The sequence below is a fragment of the Zootoca vivipara genome, chromosome 5 (assembly GCF_965207765.1).
Source record: "Zootoca vivipara chromosome 5, rZooViv2.hap1.1, whole genome shotgun sequence".
Taxonomy (NCBI): domain Eukaryota; kingdom Metazoa; phylum Chordata; class Lepidosauria; order Squamata; family Lacertidae; genus Zootoca; species Zootoca vivipara.
The window spans coordinates 59,178,969-59,198,499 of NC_142588.1; the positions used below are offsets into that span (position 1 = coordinate 59,178,969).

A 19,531-nucleotide genomic window follows, 5' to 3' on the forward strand; every position below is an offset into this window, starting at 1 on the left:
CCGTTTTCACCAACATTTATCTGATAATACAGTTTCCATGTAAACACACACACACAGGAGGTAAGGCACTTGATTAAGACATAATTTTTGCACAGACTAATTGAAGTAGACATTTTTCTTTTCCCCTTGTCTCAGTTACAAATTGCTACAATTGTTACATCAGTGTTTATTACGATCTCTCTAGCACATACCACATGCATGGAGTCTGCTAATACCATCCTGAGAAGCTTGTCATTAATGTTGACAAGTTTAGCATAATACCGTTACTTTAGTGGAGGATAGCAAAGTGTTTAACAAAGCCACCTCTTCCAGCACAGTTATGGTAGATTAATAATTTTCACAAGAAACCCAACAATCCATGCAGGAGTTCCTGAAACATTAGCCTAGTACTTACACTTGAGGTGGTCAGATTGTCACATCGAACAGCAAAAAAGGGTTCTAGGTTAGCTGCCTTACCAACAGCTAGTGTTCTATATGAAGGGATGTTATTTGTTTTTGTATAGAACATAAAAGCACGCATCTTCATCTGTATTCTGAAGTAGTGGTTTTGCTCAGTTAAAACTTCACAGTTGACCCTCGGGGTCCCTTCAAATTCTACAACTTCAGTGAGAATTAGACCCTTGTCAAAAAGGTAACTCGATGAAAGGTTTTTGTAATAGTGGCTGTTGACCACTACCAAATACTTTCTAAGGGGGTGGGGTGCAGAATACTGAGATGAAGTGATAGGGCTTCATCTCTGGGCTGATTGTATACTCTTAAGTAGCAAAGGAAAAAGGATGACCTCACTTGCAAATAAAGTTTTCTCAGCCCTTAAGCAGTGGATTATCTAATGGACTAGCAACACAACCATGTCCATTATTCAACGAAGACAAAATAAAGCATAAGCAGAGAATGTGGTCTTCCAGGAAGCAAAGGAAAACTGATAGGGAGGTTAAAATAGACACAAAACCTGAACAAAGAGATATCCCGGAGCCATTTTACATAGTATACTCTGCTGGAGAATTGCAACAAAGTGGAAGATACTCCATTTCATCAGCAGTCAGTACATGATTGTAGGAGTACTTTACACCTCAGTAGCTCCCCACAAAGGCAGATGTAGAAGTGGCATCTCTCACCTCCCTACTCATCCTTAACTAGATCTCTTAGATTTGCAAAAGCAACAGCACTGATGTAATTCTGCTAAACCCGTTCTACCTTTACAGTAAGTATAGTTGCTGCTGCCAGAGTAACCAAGATACTGAGGCTTTGAGAACAAAGCCAGTATGTGGACTTCATTACCACCATTTCTCCAGCCTACAAGGAAAGGAAAGCAATAAGTCAGTCCTCCAAGCCTCAATAGTTCCCTGAGCCTACATTAACCTAGTTTTCTTCTTTGGGATTCCCAAGCAGGCAGAGGGAGGAAAAATCACTCAAGATGTGTTCCCTCAATAGAGAAGATAATAGGATTCAATTGTTGGTGCTGGTATTTCAGCCAGTCAAGCATGTGTCCCATAGAATGCGCTGCGATTGCCAACAGTAAAGGGTGCTTTGTATGTGATCTTTTCCTGAATTTGCTGTCATGTGGGAAGCAACCTCAAATTTCTAGGCAGATATCATTTACAACCTCTAAGTCAGTGGTAGCAAAACCACATGACATAAAACTGTTCCAGTGACAGCATTCTTGTTACAGAACACATTGGAACAGTTGTGAGCACCTTTTAAAAGCGAGTTTTGCAAGTCTAATTTTTTTTATATAAAAAAACACATTAAGAGCAGAAATTGTTCTCTGTCTATATGTTACTGAAAGGAGATGCCCACAACTGCACCAGGGATTTTAAAGTTCAGTAAAAACAAAATGGGCTGGTTGGGGGAGGGGGGAATTGCACCTTTCCCATAAATAGACTTCTATAATATCTGGCCCTAACCCAGCCCATTCAGCTACTCTTTCTCCCATTGAGGAAATAGGCGCTCTGGCTATTTTTGTCCAAGTTGAGATGCTTCTGACTGAATTTCTTAATGAAGGTCCCAGGAATTAATGCCACCATGGCAATAGCCAACATCCTGAACAGAGTACTCCAGGAGAAAATAGCATCAAGGGAGGTGATCTGTGAAAGGATTGAACCAGTCTGGACGCAGATGAAGTTATACGGGATGAGGCCTGCAGAAGTAAGAGAATACTCATATAAGCAAAACTTTCACATTTTTCAGACTTGCCTTGGACCTGTGAATAAGGTAAGAGCTTGAATGTGCAAATGCTGAGGAGAACACATTTGGAAATGTATAAAGAAAAAATATGTACACAAAACTAAGAAGGGTCAGCAGAGAGAAAGTGCGATTTGGACTAAGCATCTTGAAGAATCTATTCTCCACTGCTCAAGAAGGATGGGAAATGATTCGTGCTGCACAGTTAAAGGGTAATTGTCACCTCCCCCAGCAAGAGCTTGCACTACACAAAATATTGTCTTAAGCTACTCTATAAGAAGCACGTTTTTCACTATGTTCCTTACAGAGAACTGGTGTAATTTAATGTTACCTTGGGGACATCATCAATTTTCACATTAAGGGAGCGTGTGTTTAAGGAGGATTATAAACTCTACCAGTTTTTCCTAGTGCCCCCTGAGACAAAAAAATATAGAAAAGCCCTTAAAAATAGTATTTTTCTCTCTCTACAAATCAAAATCAAATACTGTAACTATTATTTTTTGCACTATGGTTTGTAATGATCAACAGACATTAGTTAAAATGCCATTCAAGGGTTCCCAGACAAATGGGAATACCTCCAATTATAATCACATTGCAATTTCTACTATTGCCAGATAATAGTCCATCAAATTGGAACACCCACACATTAAAGGTAAGCTGGAAGTGGTAGGGAGTGAGCAAGCATGCACTGCCATTTAAAATGGAAAAGAGGGAGGAGAATATATTAGGTGGTACTAAGACAAATTGAGTGCTTTTAATCTTACCTATGAATACAGAGAAGAAGAACTGAGTAACGGGGATGTTCAGGATTGGAGATGTGAGATTCAGAAACCAGTTTGGAGTCATGGGAAACAGCCTCAGAAACAACAAGAAAAAAAATAAGGAATTTCTGTTCTCTTCCACCTGCCATAGACAAAAAAGAAACAAGATCTGGTCAAACTGTGTGTGTGTGTTTACACAAACGCATACATACACAAATTTTGTAATACAAATATTAGCTTGTATTCAAGGCACGCGAGCTGATATTACCACCAACAAACCTGGTTTAATGAATAAATTATATAACCATTCTATACTGGCATAATAAAAAGGGTAGAGAATAATATCTTGAGTCTAGAGCAGGGGTTGTCAACCTGGTCCCTACCGCCTGCTAGTGGGCGTTTCAGGATTCTAGGTGGGCGGTAGGGGGTTCTATGGCACAAGCTGAATCTTCCTTCCATCGAGCACTGGTGGACGGTAAGGAAATTTTACCATCAAGAAAGATGCATTAGTGGGCGGTAGGTAAAAAAAAGGTTGACTACAACTGGTCTAGAGCAGGGGTCAGCAAACTTTTTCAGCAGGGGGCCAGTTTACAAATAACCCAGAGATGCATCCTATATAATAAAGTGCAAGTGTCCCTGCGTCCAAGTTGTCCCGTGTGTCCCTGGGTTACTGCGCATGTACCCCAGGGACACAGGGATTGGACGGAGAGACAGGACACACACACACACGCTCTCCCCCCCCCCCTCTGCCAACCGCCGCTCGCCCTCACACTCCCCTCTCGCATTGCCACCCGGCTCAGGTGCAGGCGGCGGCCGGATCCGCTCGAGCTTCTCCCTCCCTTCCCAGCCCTCAGGGCTACCTTTCATGAGAGGGCAGAGAGAGCGCTGAAAGCCGCGGAAGCGTGTGGAGGGGGACGTCCGCTTCCTACAAAAGGGCCTGGTTGCGAACGGAGCCTTGGGGACTGCAGTCCTCCCTCCCTCCCCCCATCCTCCATACTTCCCCCGTCCTCCTCTTCTTCCTCCTCCCACCGACTGCATGCTTCCCCCACCAAGGATCGCTAAGGATCGCGGCGGCGGCACGCCTGGCGGCCGCGGGACATGCCTTCAATGAAGCGCGGCCGCTGGCAACATCAGAGAGCGCCGCAGCGCCATCGCCCCGCCAGCAAGCCCGGGGCGGAAGCAGCCGTGCTCCCTCCCAGCTTCTGCCGAGCTCCGGCAGGAGCTGGAAGGGAGCGTGGCTGCTTCCGCCCCGGACTTGCTGGCGGGGCCGCCGGCGCTGCGGTGCTCTCTGTTGCTGCCAGCGGCCGCCCTCCTAGGCACCTGCCCTCGCCCTCCCTCCATCCCGCGGTCGCCAGGTGCACCGCCGACACTGCCGCGCTCCTTGGGAGCTCGGCAGGAGCTGGGAGAGAGCACGGCTGCTTCCGCTCCGGGCTTCCTGGCGGGGCCGCCGGCGCTGCAGCGCTCTCTGTTGTTGCCAGCAGCCGCGCTGCGGGAGCCAGCAGCAGAGGCCTCTTCCTTCTCCTCAGGGCTTCCCCTCTGTTCCCGCCCGGCTAGCGCCCGTTTACTGAACGGGCTGAAATACACTAGTTTTAAATAAAAGGACAAATTCTACTCATGTAAAAACACGCTGATTCCCAGACCGTCCGCGGGCCAGATTTAGAAGGTGATTGGGCCGGCTCTGGCTCCTGGTTTGCCTACCCATGGTCTAGAGCAGGCATCCCCAAACTGCGGCCCTCCAGATGTTTTGGCCTACAACTCCCATGATTCCTAGCTAAGAGGACCAGTGGTCAGGGATGATCGGAATTGTAGTCCAAAACATATGGAGGGCCGAGGTTTGGGGATGCCTGGTCTAGAGGGTTGCTGCAAACCCTTTTTTCTTTCAGTATTTAGGCCTACATAGGAGGGTGAATCTAGCCTTGGAATTCCCTTCTATATGCAATTATGATATTGCAAGAGCTATAAATTATACAGTTCATTGGAAGAGTTTTCTGTTAATTCCAGCTATTGTATTGTAACATACTGGCTGCAGATTCTTGACAGCTAGACTTGATAATGAATAGCTCAGTTGGTTAGAGCATGCTGCTGATAAAGTCAAGGTTGCAGGTTCAATCCCCATATGGGACAGCTGCATATTCCTGCATTGCAGGGGGTTGGACTAGATGATCCTCAGGGTCCCTTCCAACTCTATGATAATGCACTACCCAGTCACAAAGCATTGACTAAAATCTTATAGGGGTTTGGGACTTACCTTCCTTTGAAGCATGGCCACCTTATCAGGAAAATAGTAGGTGACAATTTTTTTCCCAAACACATTGGACAGCCCATAGCAGCAAGTGGCACCCACAGATGTCAAGGCAGAACACAACAGGAGTCCCATCCATGGTCCAAAGAGAGCCCCAGCAAGGATGTTCTGTTAGAGCAAAACTAGACAGTGATCCAGTCCATAATAAACTGTGGGGAAAGCATGAAGGACTCTATGAACCATAGAAACAAGAGCAGCTCTGTTAGATCAGACCAATGGTCTTTGTAGTCCGGCACTGTGTTTCTAGCCAGGAAGTCCACAGAGCAGAAAGGCAAAATATTTATGCTACCTCCCTGGCAACTGGAAGCTAGATACACAGTAGGTGGAGGTGCTACTTAGCTTTCTTAACTAAAACCCATTTGTAGACCTGCCCATCAGGAACTGGTCTACAAACTGGTCTGGTGAGGATAAAGCTGTGACCATCAATAGATAACTTTGTAAACACATGGTGCACATTTATTGAATTCTGGAAGTCAAATTAAGGAAATTGACACCATATGATTATAATTTTTTTGTTTTCTGCCTCCTCTCACTAACTAATCATTTTTTCACTGAAGTTGGTATTTGAGCAATAAGCCAGAGAATGGTGGGACATTCATGGATGGTTATTGAGCTTAGTTTTAAAATCAGTTATTCATGAGGACAATCTTAGTTCTTGGAAAGTTTAGGCATTAATAATGCATGTTCAACTCTGACAATTTCTTCCGAAGAGTGTATAACACTCTCAGTCAGGTTTCCTCAAACTCGGCCCGCCAGATATTTTTGGCTACAACTCCCATGATCCCTAGCTAGCAGGACCAGTGGGCAGGGATGATGGGAATTATAGTCTCAAAACATCTGGAGGGCTGAGGTTGACGAAGCCTGCTCTCAGTGGATTCTGCTGTGGGTGGTCTAAGGGAATTTCCACAAATATAGAATTCAACATGATATGTATGTGAATGGAGTAGCCCAGGCCCTAGGAAGAGTGTAATCTAGCTTCTAGCTGAATAATGTATGGGTGAGTGGCATTCCAGGAGTTATTAGGCAAGTCTTCCAAAGGCACTGAAAGTGGGGGAAAGGACCAGATGGGTTTTCAGCAGCATGCTGCAAAGCCAAAATCTTGGAGCTTTGCAAGTATTATACATACCAGAAAACTGGAGCCAGGTATGGCGAAGCACTGTTTGTATAGGTAGGCACTGCAGAACAGTAGCAGCACATAAGTATGGTGTTCTCTATTGTAGTACCGTAGAAACTCTGCAAGCTTTTGCAGTTCCTCTAGGTCTGAAGGAAACTTTAGTGACCTGATAAACAAAGAGGATAAGCAGTTCAGTTGTGAACATACACTGCCAATGAAGGTGTTTTCATTCTATGGACAAATGCATGGAAAATTATGAAATAAGGGGAATGAAGCAAGAAGTACCATGTCATCTTAAATATTAACAGATTAATTGCAACATGTGCTTTTGTAGGACAATTTAAAAAGTTAAGTATCCAAGTTGCAACAGCACTATGCTTTCTTGCTACATGTGCCTGATCGTCTGGAATGTGGTAAGGGAACTGCCACGTCAGGTCTCAGGTTGCCAACTTCTTTTGGAAATTACAAATTCGATTTCTGTACCACTTAAATCTACATAAGACTGTGAATATTATAAAATATCATAAGCTCCATTAAGATGGGAGAAGAGGGAGGAACTGGTCAGCAGGCAGTTACAGAATACTATAGCCTACAGTACAGTGTTATGCCAACCAGGCAAGAACAACAAACCTATACAGTAGCTGGATATGCCTGAGATAGTCAGCAAGAATAATAGCATAAATCAGCGCTCATCAGAACACATGCACACTATGAATGCAGTAAAATAACAATTCAACCACACAACTGTGTAGGCACAGGTGTGTGTGTGTGTGTGTGTTTACAGGAAGAGGGAATTAAGAATTAGGAGGCATCAGGAAACTGTGGCTTCAGTTTGTAAGAAAATGTACAAAGGAATGCCTTCCCCAAGAGAAGATCTACTAGGCAGGAACAGAGGCCCATTGTTTCCATCACTCAAAAAGAGTCATTTGGGCCAGTTTAAAACTCCACGAGGGACACTGGTCAGTGGGGTCAGTTCCTGTTGGCTTCTAGGTAAGCCTCTATACTCCTGAAGGGATAGAGAATCAGATACATCCAGTCATCCATCCTCAGTCTTTCAGAGATAGGACAATGGAGTGCGTGTTGGAAACAAGCAGCAATAAACATATTGAAAGTATACTGTGCTTGCTCATGCTGGTGGAAAATCAGGAGAAAGATAAGAAATTATAAAACAATAAATGTTGAACTTTTGATCTGTATTTTAACTGAAGTCTGTCTTTGTGCATGCTTCTAACATGAATACTAACATATGGTTCCCCTTTGATAGTAATCACCTTGCTCCTTTTCTTCTTCTTCCTTTGTTCTAAGAACTAAATCCTTGTCTGCAGGTCAGCCTAATAAATTTCTCTACCTCACAACTTTACTGCAATTCAAGAATCTAGTAGGCTGTAAACATACTTCAGGTCCATGCAATCAGCCATAGCTCTGGCATTAACAGTATGCCCTTCTCTTAAACTGTGACCACACAGTTATTCATGCCATTCATTCATTCATTGCTTGGTTTCAACAAGAACTCAGCAATTAACTTTTCAAGCAGAAACAAGAATAGTATCTTTACTATGTGGCCTAATGCTAACACAGAACATAAAGTGCAACATTTCAGCAAAGCAAGGAAGGTGCTACTTTGGACAATTAAGAAAGCAAGCCACGTATTAAATTGTTAGTACTGTACAGCATACATTGGTGAGATTCATCAGAGGCAGCAATTCAAAGTTAGAATCCTTCTTAAATGAAATCTAAAACAGAAGGAGAGTTATAATTTAGGCTGTATTTTTTCCCACAGTGCTCAGGATTTGTCAGTCTGTGAAATGTATCAGTTCTGCATATCACTAGTTGCTCATGAAAATTCAAATTGGAAAACAATCATGTTCAAATTTCAACATATTTTGCTGAAGCAAACAGTTGATTACATTTTTAAAAATACAGCCTTAATTACTACAAGATACTTGCTGAGTTAGGAATTGCAGAAAAGAATTGCAGTGAATTCTGGTACCTGTGGTGTATGGTGGGCTACTGCTTAGCTTTGATTTTGTGGCAAAGACAGGCCGCTGGTTTTACAACTGTTTAAAACTTAACAGCTATTCAAATTCCTGATATGTGTATAACCTAAAGTAAAAAGGAAATGAGGGAAAAATCAGTGATATTCTCTACAATGAGAAGCTGATCCCCTAAAAACTACTGACAGAGGTCAGTCATAAGGATCATTCAATTCTCACTAAGCTATATTTGTTGTTCTGGAAAGACCCAAGCCTTTCTGCTTTAAGACCTCTACAACTCTTCATTTTAGACTTTTAGATAGCAAGATGTTGCCTGAAGCAAGGCATCTGAAGTGTGGAGTGCTCTTTATTAAATGCATTCTGTGGCTGAGCTTGCCACTGCAAGTTCACCAAGAACTTGCAGCAAGAAGTCATTTGAAATATGCACCAAGGCATGAAGAGAAGTACTGTATGTTACTGAATAAATTCGAACATGTTGTGATACCTTAGAGACTAACAGATTTATTGTGGGACGAGCATTCTTGAAACAGCATCAAAAACAAAACCGAAACACAGCTTATGCTCAGTGGTGCTAGATTCTGAAGTATGTGTCACAACACACACTACCATCTGAAGAGCCTCCAGTTACAACATTAAGTCTAGAGTCCAAATGACCGTCCGACTGCACCACTGCTTGTTACAATCAATCAATCAGTCAGCAATTTTGGAATAAGAGGACAGTGCCTTCCAAAGTCCACAAGTCATTACTTACAGCTGTGTACACATACCATACATTTAAAGCACAATTAAAGCACATCCCTCCCCCCCCATTAGAAAAAAACCATAATCCTGGGAACTGCAGTTTGTTAAGGGTGCTGGGATTTGCAGTACCTGAGGAGCAAACTACAGTTCCCAGGATTATTAGTGTGTACGTGCTTTAAATGTATGATGAAAGGGGGCATCAACTCACATCAGCTCAACGGGTACCCGAGACTACTTGAACATCTCGAGGCTGTTTCATAACAACTTCCTACACACCTAAACTTAGTTCACAGCATGCAGCAGCACATTTCCGAGCACCGCACACGCGAAGGGTAGCATCGGATTTCGACGGCGATGTATTTTTAGGCTCGCTGTCAATCACAATCGCAGGCGCCCTCAGCAAAAACCCAGGACCTTCTCCGCTTGGGGCAAGTGAGTGCAAGTCAACAATCCCGAACAGAGAAGAAGCCGCTGAGGCATTAATGAAGCCGAGGCTCGCTTCTCCTCCTCCTCCCCGCACGCAGCCTCCCTAGGAAGAGCGCAGCATCCCAGCTCCACGAGCGGGGCCCCTGCCAAGCCACAACCGCCTCGAAACCCCCCGAGGAAGAGTCCCACTCACCCGCTCCCCGCGCGCGGCTCTCCGGGCAGCCGCACCGACAGCAAGTAAAGGGCCGCCGTGGCCGCCCCCAGGACCAGCAAGAACCCTCCGAGGGAGCGCATTGCGGAGCATTCACAACGGCCGCCAGGAGGAACGGAAAACAAAGAGGAACGGAAGGCGCCGCGCGGAGAACTCCGGGACCTGCCCTCGCGTGACGCTGCGCCCCGTCCCTCACACAAACGGAAAAGGATGGACGTGGCGACGCACAGCCGGAACTTCCTGTGAAAATGACCGCCCGCCATCCCGGCCTCCGAGTCTATGGGGCGTCGCTCTACCCTTCGGCTCCGGGTTCCTGTTGGACTTCAACTCCCATCAGCCCCAGCCAGGACGGTCAATGGTGAAGGCTGACGGGAGTTAAAGGCAGCCAAATAAGTGGAGGGGAACCAGGGTGGGGAAGTCAAAGGGATCAATAAAGCCTGCGAAAAAGTGCGCGTTCTTCGCGTTTACTGGCTCTGTGGGCCCCACGCCCATGTTCTCCGCACCCGCGTGGTATAAAATAGGGTCTCCCGCTCCACCCGCCCGTCAGGCAGTAGAGACCCAGATGGAAAGACGCCTGACTGGTGCGCGAGGAGCAGGACTGCAGACATGGAGCTCGGCCCAAAGTGAGAGAATACTATGACCATGCATATGAAGCGCACACTTTGTTTTCTTTTAGTCTTATATTGAGCAGACGGCAGGTGAAGAGAAAAGTTTCGAAATATAGATATACAGTACACAGTATATAAACAGCCTCCCTTCGTAAAATCTTCGTCACTGACTGCGCGCCGGTCGCGGGAAAGTGACGCAATTCCGGGCCGGCCGCTGTGGCTGAGGCCTATGTACAAATGGCTCTCCGAGGCGCTGCGCTCCTGGCTGCTCCCTTCTCCCCCTTATCGCCGCGACGCGGAGCCTTCGCTCCCTCGGCCGCGGAAAAGGCGCTACCCCAGGTCAGAGGGGGTTTAGCTGGAGCCAGGGCCCCGAGGGGAGGGTCTGGTTAGCCTCAGGGTGGGCCGGTTGTGGCAGCCACTGGACATGCCTTCTTGCTTGCCTCTTGCTCTCCCCTTCCCGGCATGGAGCTGCGTGGCCTTCTTCGTTCTCAGAGCTGAATGAGCGAGCCTCAAAGGTCTCATGCCTCGAGCCAGGCCGCCTCTCCGAGTTGGCAATAATGCCGGACTGTGTGTTCAGCGGGGCTTTGGTTGCAAGCGCTTCGCACGTTTAAAGCACGCCCCCTCCCCCCTTAAAAAAAATCCCGGAACTTTACCCCATGGAGCTACAATTGTAGCACTTTTAACAGATTAGAATTCCCACAATTTATGGGGAGGGGGAATGTGCTTTAAAAGTATGGTGTGTACACAATGGTGTGTGTGATTTGGTGTATTGGCAACACAGGCTTGTTAGAATCTGCATATTATTGTATTAAGGTAAAGATGCCAAAGAAGAGAGCTGCAGATATTTCTGGTTTAATAGTTTTCCTTTCTAGTCTGGAAGCTAGATGAATAGCTGCAACTTCAGAAAATCTATCTTCAACTTTAGCAAAATTTTACTTATACGCTTTGTTTGTTTGTTTGTTTTTACAAACTTTCAAAATTGTTTGTGCTGCATACACATCCTTGCTAATAATGCTTAAGACACCAAGCTGTATTTAAGAGACAGACATTGGTTCTAGGTAGACCAGTATGCTTTTATTGCTGTTAGGAATGTGGATGTGGTTACTTGCTATGGCAGGGGTCAGCAAACTTTTTCAGCAGGGGGCCGGTTCACTGTCCCTCAGGCCTTGTGGGGGGCCGGACTATATTTGGAAAAAAATATGAACAAATTCCTATGCCCCACAAATAACCCAGAAATGCATTTTAAATAAAAGGACACATTCTACTCAAGTAAAAACATGCTGATTTCCAGAATGTCCGTGGGCCAGATTTAGAAGGCGATTGGCTCCCAAGCCGTAGTTTGGGGACCCTGTGCTATGGCTTTACTAAAGCATATCTTCGTTGTTTGTAAGAATAACAATGGCAGGCTTCATTCTTTCAGAAGGAAAATAGGAACCAAAGTTAAAAAGGAAACAAGTTATAACTTTCCCAATTATAGTCTGTGAGCAGACATGAAGCTTCAGATTTTTCAGAGTAAGTTTCTGATTCAAGCATGAGATGAAGCAAGTGCCCTCCAAAGTGGCCCATGCTGAACCATTCTGCTTTCTGAAGTGCCAAAGTGGATCTGAACCAGATCTTGTTTTCAGTGCACAGCCCTACTCACTGCTTTTGCCACAGGGATACAAAATGGCACGGAAATGTTGCAGATAAAGCATCATCCTATTTATTGATGTATAGTGCTCTCAAAGGGGGGGAATTTAGCTTGCAGATATGTGATCAACTATTTGATGGTCAAAAACAAAGTGACATCTGCAGCAGCTGAAAACATGGGTCTCTTGGCAACAAGTAACTCAGCTTTGCATTGAATGCCTCGTTTCCTTAAAAGTTTTATCTATTTCCTCCACAGTACTTGGTGCCATGTTGAAGACCCCGATGAGAAGCAAGCAAAAAGGCAGAAACTTGGTAATACCTGTTATATCACTTCCCATATTTTAAGCTCTTTGGCTTTTGCGTGTACCGACTCGTATATTTGTTTTTGACAACTCCATGTCATTACTGCAATATAATTATGTGGATCTTAAAATATTTTTCTTTCCCTGCCCTCCCACAGAGATTTCCCAGCTGCCTCAAATGGCCATAACTCATTCTTTACTGCAAGTGAAAAAGCCAACATTATGTAAACATGGAAAGTTAGTGCTTTTAAGACTTGGTCAGGGCATGACACAAATTTATTCAAATATTGTTTATAAATCAATAAATGCAAGGGCATTTTTGTATTGCCATACCTATCCAGCAGAGGCATAGAAGAGGGGGCTTTAGTTGGAAAATTGCCAGAGCACTAGAAAACAGTACAGAAAGAGTAAGGTGCCAATTCAGAAACCTCATATTGGAAGGGCTAGCCAGGAATGTGTCTCTGTTCAGACCAAGAAAGGAGAGTCACCAAATTAGGTGAAATCTCTCTTTCTCTGGATAAGAGCATAGGGACATCCTGCAAATTGGACTTGCAATTCTTGGAGTCCCAGGGAAGCCAACCCAGTTCTGAAACCATGTAAAGGTCTACTGAACCCAAACATGAAGGGCTTTGTGACAGTAAGTAGCCTCAGCCAATGACTACATTCAATTTTGTAGTGCATTTTGTTTCACTTAGTTTGCTTCATCCATCAAATTGGGTTTCATTCACCCATTTTGATGCTCTATGAGGAAATAATTTCAGAAAGCTGCCGTGCCACTATAATTTATAACAGAATTTATTTATTTATTTGATTTATATAGCATCCTTTATCCAAAGATCCCAGGGTGGTGCATAATATTAATAACATAATTTATGGAGCTTAATAATTAAAAGGTAATATGCAATATAATAATAAAATAATCATAATAATAGCCCTACCCCCATTTAACAGTCCATAGATTATTTAATGGCCAGCCAGAGGATTTTATTCACTTGGTGCCTAAAGACATGTAATGATGGCACCAGGCAAGCCTCTCTGGGGAGAACATTCCACAGACAAGAAGCCACCACAGAAAAGGCATGTAGAATGGTAGCAATCCCTTTAGATACTCCTCCGTCTGACATTTAATAACCCAAACCAGTATTACCATTGACCACTGAGCCAGAATAGCCTTGGGAACTCTGACTGACATCTGCTTATAGAAAACAAAAAGTGTCCCAGACCTTGAAGTCTTGGTTTTATTAGGATACATTTTTAAGAATCTTGTATCTACCTTATGCCATTTTTGCTCCAGTTCATCTTCTGGTTAGAGCAAAAGGATGACAAGATCACTTGTTTCCATAAATATACATATTGCCATGTGTGAATGTATTCTCTGGTACCTCTTGGGCTTCTAATGCTAATGCTAGCCTTTAGCATTAGTCCATGGGAAGGGTTCTTTGGTGTTTTCACCTTATGACTACGATGCTACTTTGTACTACATGAGATTCATGAGATGCCTCCCTTTTGTCTGCTTAATTTTTCCTAGGTATTTTTGAAACACTGCATCAGGGGATTGCCTCTCTAATTAAACTACCATCCCATCTGACAACAAAGTATTTTCAGACTGGAGATTGGCATGCAGAAACTACAGACGAGGTGTGTATGCATTCTGAGAAGAGACTTACAGATTGATATGCACATTCAATCCAAATTAGATCCATTTGGCTTGGAATCAGCCTGATCCCCCCCCCTCTTTCTTTTTCCTACTGTGATGGAACCCCTATTTGGGGACTTCTCTGGCTTTTTTAAAAAAGTATTTTTTATTAAATATTTCTTGAATTACAAAGGTGTGTGCAGTGTTTCTCATATTTTTACATGTATAATTTTTGCAAATCAGTTTCATTTGTTAAGACACTAAGAAGAAAGAGGGAAAACGAGGTAGATAGGGGGTGGGAGGGTTGATGGGGGTGGGATTAGGTGGCGATGTTTCTCTTTAGCTTAATATATGTAGGGCTTGATGTCAGCTTTGTTTGTGTAGGCTCTCCTTTATTCGCTTGTGTTCTTTTGGTGGTGAGAGAGATTGGGGTTGGCCACGGGTGTGGTTGTTCATTTGTGATTTGCTATGATGGTCTTTGTTTTCATGTGTGAGTGGGGTGGATGGGTGTTTTGGGTCAGGTTAGCCATACTGATTTGTATGCTGGCGGTAATTTTTTGTCATTATCTTGTTGGGCTGCGTGTGTGATAAAGGGGAACCATACCGGGGTGAAGGCATCCTCTTCACTTCCCTGGCTTTTTTCTGGCCCACGTAGGACCAGTCTGGATAGTTGGCCTTGGTGAAGATTTGACGTTTTCTCCCCCAAACAGTTTTTTATCTGGGCTTCTACTGAAATGAGGCTGCATTTTAAGTTGTATTTCAATCAATTGTTTTTATACCTGATGTTAGCCGCCCTGAGCCCGGTCTTGGCCGGGGAGGGCGGGGTATAAATAAACTTTGTTGTTGTTGTTGAACTACTACCCTGTTTCTCTGGAGTGGCAACACTATTGAATTCACTTGAGTGGAAAGGATTCTTAGGGATAGGCTTTCCTCTGGCACTGTACATCACAAGCTTATTTTCCCTGCACAATTTTCTTCGCGTCACCCCAGTTCCTTCAAATAAGAAATAAAGAAATAGACCTTGGCTAAGAGAGAACTCTTCTTGCAGGCCCTTAAGACGAGAGTGTAGGGCTGTATGAATGGAAGGCCATGAGAAATGCCCATGCACTCCTGGACTGCTTGGCTTTTCTTAGGTAAAACTTGCTTGATGCCCTTTTGGAGAATTGTCGGCCAAGGGGTTTGAGGCAAAAAGAGTCTCATTAATTGCCCAGTTTAAGAGAAATCATTGTGGGGGCAGAGGTTGAATTGGTGGTTCTGCTGAATGAAAAGCAGGTGTGAAAGTGATCTCTGGAGATCTGACACCTTACCATTCAATTATTAACTCAACATCTTATATCACAAAACAAAACCCCCAATTCTGCACACTCTAGGCTCTTAACATTATGGCATAGATGAATATAAATGTTGCTAATACATCTCCAAGTGTATTGTTGCACAGTAAGTGCCTGTTACTGTTTTATTCTTTCTTAAGGTACAGTATCTAATCTGAGATCAGTGTGTTCATGTATCCAGTTTTGTTACAAATGTATTAAAAGCACACCTCTTATTCTGCCAACCCATTAAGTTGCAGCCTTACACACCTGAGCCTGATGCTATTTTTCTCAAGTTACATGAGTGAAATTATTGGGGCTTGTGCATGCATGATTGTGCCCTGGTCACTGATGGCTTTAAATGGCAAAAAGAATGTGGGGATCGAGAGACTAGAAGGCAGTAATTAATGTACAGTAGTTTGTTTGTTCTAACCCAAAGTGTTGGAGGAGGCGCAGTCCAGGGAACTGTGGGTTTTGTACATTTGACATGTCTGGAAAAAGACTTATACAAACAAACATGCTTTCTTCAAGATTATTTCAAATGGATCTGGTAATTCAGATGATGAGAAGATGGAACCTTTCTCTGGGATGCAGAAATTTGAATTGGGTAAGTGACGTGTATTGTCGCTATATTTCATGTATGATTGCTTGAGCAAACTATTTCATTTTGCCTAATTTTTGCGGCAACAGAATAAAAATACTCAAAGCATTGAAGAATGTACTCTGTCTTCCTCTTTTGTTGTTCTCTCATGTAGTGGTTATACTCCCTTCATATATAGTATTTATAACTATTTTTTCACTTGTTAGGAAGTGTTGAGATATTATTGTATGGCATGGAATAACCTGCAATGATACTATCTTAGGTTGGTCTGCCTTGGTTGTTGCTTTCAGCCTGTGTGTGCATGTACAGTTGGTTCTTATTTGTCCTCTTATGTTTCTGTTCTTTTCCTCGTGGATGTGGTTACCTGTAAGTCAGACAACCTTCTGGGGGCAACCTGCCAGTGGTTAGCAGGGCTAGAGCAAAAGTTGGGCAGATGTGACAGTTACGTTTGTAAAATAGGCTACATTCCAGCAACATCAAAGTCAGAGGTTTTTATACAGAAGCACACACAATATGTCTCCATCCTCCATTCAGGCAAGCAAGAGGCATTATCACAGTGCTCAAGGACACATTTTAACTAGGTAAAAGGAGAATGCAAAGTAGGGCTTGAGAGGGTTGCGGTCTTGGAAGGGTCTTGAGGGCCTGATAGAGAGGCCTGGAGAGTTGGATTCGTCTTCTGGGCCAGAGGTTCCCCACTCCTGTTGTAAGCGGATCTGGTTATGTTGAAGGGCTTGAGCATGTTGGAGCTTTCCTTGCAAGTCATTTGCTGGCAGGGGGAACTCACACCTGTTGTCTCATATAATGGATGCCAGCCCTTCCTTGCTACTGGATTAGCTTGCAAGGAGGACGGCTTTTGCCTGCCCTCGACAACACCCACTTTCGTATGATTAGACATGCTTATGTGTGGGCATAACAGCTTGTCTCTAAAGCAGCAGGCTGGAGCCTTCAGATTATTCTACCTGAATGAGTAGGTGCTTCTAGGAGCAACCTTAAAAGGCTATAGTGTTCTGTTCCTATCTCCCAAAGGAAGTTTGGTAATCCTCTGGGATCAGCACAGCAATTGTCTATAGAATTATTTGTGGTAAATCCTCCTCCTCTTTTTTTATAGATACAAAAACTGGTTGCAGTTCCAGTTTGCATCCAAATGAAGAGATGGTAACTGATTGTCACAGAGTTAAAACCTGTCTGAGGTAAATCTTCTGTTCTTTCAATCTGCTTTGATATGCACTGATTATTATGCACTACTTGGAATTATGAGAACCTGTAAGTTTTTGTAGCATTCTTAATTATGTAATGCTTTCTTTCATCCTCCCAGGCATGAGTGTAGTGTCAGAAAGAGTAGCATGAAAAGCCATAATTCCGTTCAAGAGGACTTGCCAGCATGGAGAATTGCTACCCACAAGCATTTCTTAGAAACTTCCCCTCTAGAGACTGGAAGACATCTAAGGAAGCTTCACTGTACCGTGGAAGAGGCAAGTCCATTGACATATATAGTACTTGTACTGCACAGCAAGCTTGTAATGTACAGAATTGCCTTGTAATAGAGAAATGGCTACAAGATATTTAAATGTGGTGTGTAATTCAGTAAGGCTGGTTATATGGTATGTTTTCATCCTTTACATTTTATTGCATCTTTTTTCTTAGAGCAGAGATTTCAGTTTGTGTAGCTGAATTTTCCCCTAGAACTCTCATGGACACCTTATATGCGTTACTTTTTTCTTGTGAGAGAGTCTTGCCAAGAGTACAAACTCACTATCTTTTTAAACACTCGTTGTTGTTGTTTAGTCGTTTAGTCGTGTCCGACTCTTCGTGACCCCATGGACCATAGCACGCCAGACACTCCTGTCTTCCACTGCCTCCCGCAGTTTGGTCAAACTCATGTTCGTAGCTTCGAGAACACTGTCCAACCATCTTGTCCTCTGTCGTCCCCTTCTCCTAGTGCCCTCAATCTTTCCCAACATCAGGGTCTTTTCCAAGGATTCTTCTCTTCTCATGAGGTGGCCAAAGTATTGGAGCCTCAGCTTCACGATCCGTCCTTCCAGGGAGCACTCAGGGCTGATTTCCTTAAGAATGGATAGGTTTGATCTTCTTGCAGTCCATGGGACTCTCAAGAGTCTCCTCCAGCACCATAATTCAAAAGCATCAATTCTTCGGCGATCAGCCTTCTTTATGGTCCAACTCTCACTTCCATACATCACTACTGGGAAAACCATAGCTTTTAAACACTCAGTTATGCCTTAATTGTTAAGTGATTTGGAGTATGCATTCTTGCTTAAGACCTGGATTCAGCTCAAGCTCTACCTTATAATTATTTGCAATAATCTGAGCAGGCACTAGGCCATCCACCAGAAATTGGTCAGTGGGCTTCCCCCCCACCCCCACCTCCATTACACTTCCGTTTTTAATAAAATATTAACTGTCCTTTCTGTTCTTCAAAAATAACTAATGTTCTTCAACTTGATTTCAGTTGCATATCAGCTACTGAATTCTCTAATATTCTCTCTGAAACAACAAGAAGCCTCAGTTTGAACCAGTGGAGTGGAGAGATGATAATTTGGGTGGCAGGTCTGGTAATCTGCCATCTGTGATCTAATTTCCTGTTACATAGGACACTGCCTTATCAGAATATTAGTTCATTTAGCTCAGTATTTTCTATACACTGACTGGCAGCAGCTCTCCAGAAAGGGAGCCTTTCATAGTCTTTCCTGTAGATGTTTGGCATTGAACCTGAGACGTTCTGTATGCCAAGCAGATGCTCTGTCACTGAGCTATGGCCCCATGTTCTTATATAACCATCCTATATGAACTGGGACGGATCAATTGGTCTTGGTCCAGTTGATCAATTGGACGGATCAGTAGCTTGGTCTATGCATGTTTGCTCAGAAATAGAGCTTTAATATTTTTCCCCAAGGGAATTTACTCCGAAATAAGATAAGATTCCTGTCCTGGGCTTTATGTACCCGAGTTCCATTTATGTGGATTGCTATTGCTTCGAATCTGTCTTTCAGAGTGATTATAGGTGGCTGGCCTGAGAACTTGCATATTGAGGCACACCGCTGGAGTATTCTTATTACTATTATTATATTGATTTATATCTCACATTTTTCCCAGTCCAGGAAATGATAAAATAGAAAAAGCTTTAAAACATAGAAGAGATGAACCATTAAAATGTAATTAAATAATATTTAAAAGAGCCATTAAAACCACAGACAACAACAATATATTTAATATATTTTGTATTTTTATCTTGCAAACCACCCTGTGATCTTCAGATGAGTTGCGGTATGCAAATTTAATAAATAATAATAATAAAATAGTATCATTGTAACATATAGGGAGTATGTTTAGAATAATGCAGGTATGAATGTCATCACCCTTTTAACGATAAATAACTTCATTATTTGTCTCTTCCTCCCAGGGAGTACAAAGAGAGGAGCGAGAAAAATACAAACAGCTGCTGGAACAGGAAAAAGAAAAATGCTATAAAAACCACTCCTCTCCCACAACAACAAAGTGCTTGGAGTAAGTCCCTAATAAAAACATTTTAATAAAGTCATAGAATGAAATAATGAAGCATTTTCTTTTGAGTAAGCTCATATGTTTCTTGGTGAGCAAGACAAAACAGATAAAGTTAATTTCAGCTTTTTGGCATTCTGGATTTGAAATATCTCTTTAATTAATGTACTTGGGCAACAATAGTGTCTTTAATATCAAT

The 19,531-nt window shown here is 43.2% G+C and overlaps 2 protein-coding genes across 5 annotated transcripts in view; one reads left to right on the top strand and one right to left on the bottom strand.

The window, feature by feature from the left end:
- On the bottom strand, positions 1-9,993 carry TMEM41A (transmembrane protein 41A). The gene is made up of 5 exons (XM_035132509.3): positions 9,713-9,993; positions 6,371-6,524; positions 5,191-5,352; positions 2,946-3,084; positions 1-2,137 (listed from the first exon to the last, which is right to left on the bottom strand). The coding sequence occupies exons 1-5, from the start codon at positions 9,991-9,993 to the stop codon at positions 1,914-1,916; spliced, it is 960 nt and encodes a 319-aa protein (XP_034988400.3). The 3' UTR covers positions 1-1,913.
- Positions 9,828-19,531, top strand: part of SENP2 (SUMO specific peptidase 2) — a 19,711-nt gene continuing 10,007 nt past the window's right edge. For 3 of the 4 annotated variants that reach the window (XM_088669739.1, XM_088669742.1, XM_088669741.1), the window contains exons 1-7: positions 10,110-10,677; positions 12,224-12,279; positions 13,798-13,907; positions 15,747-15,822; positions 16,925-17,006; positions 17,132-17,292; positions 19,239-19,338. In XM_088669739.1, the coding sequence (XP_088525865.1) occupies positions 10,568-10,677; positions 12,224-12,279; positions 13,798-13,907; positions 15,747-15,822; positions 16,925-17,006; positions 17,132-17,292; positions 19,239-19,338 (695 nt within the window). In that variant the 5' untranslated portion in view covers positions 10,110-10,567. Of the gene's footprint in view, positions 10,678-12,223; positions 12,280-13,797; positions 13,908-15,746; positions 15,823-16,924; positions 17,007-17,131; positions 17,293-19,238; positions 19,339-19,531 lie in introns of all 4 variants that reach the window. The other variant, XM_088669740.1, reaches the window with a different exon arrangement.

Coding starts and splice junctions, on each gene's coding strand:
- TMEM41A (XM_035132509.3), bottom strand. CDS start 9,993: ATGGCGGGCGGTCATTTTCACAGGAAGTTCCGGCTGTGCGTCGCCACG. Junction 5,353..6,370: donor TACCTGGCTCCAGTTTTCTG/GTATGTATAATA, acceptor TTGCTCTAACAG/AACATCCTTGCTGGGGCTCT. Junction 2,138..2,945: donor CTTCTTCTCTGTATTCATAG/GTAAGATTAAAA, acceptor TTACTTCTGCAG/GCCTCATCCCGTATAACTTC.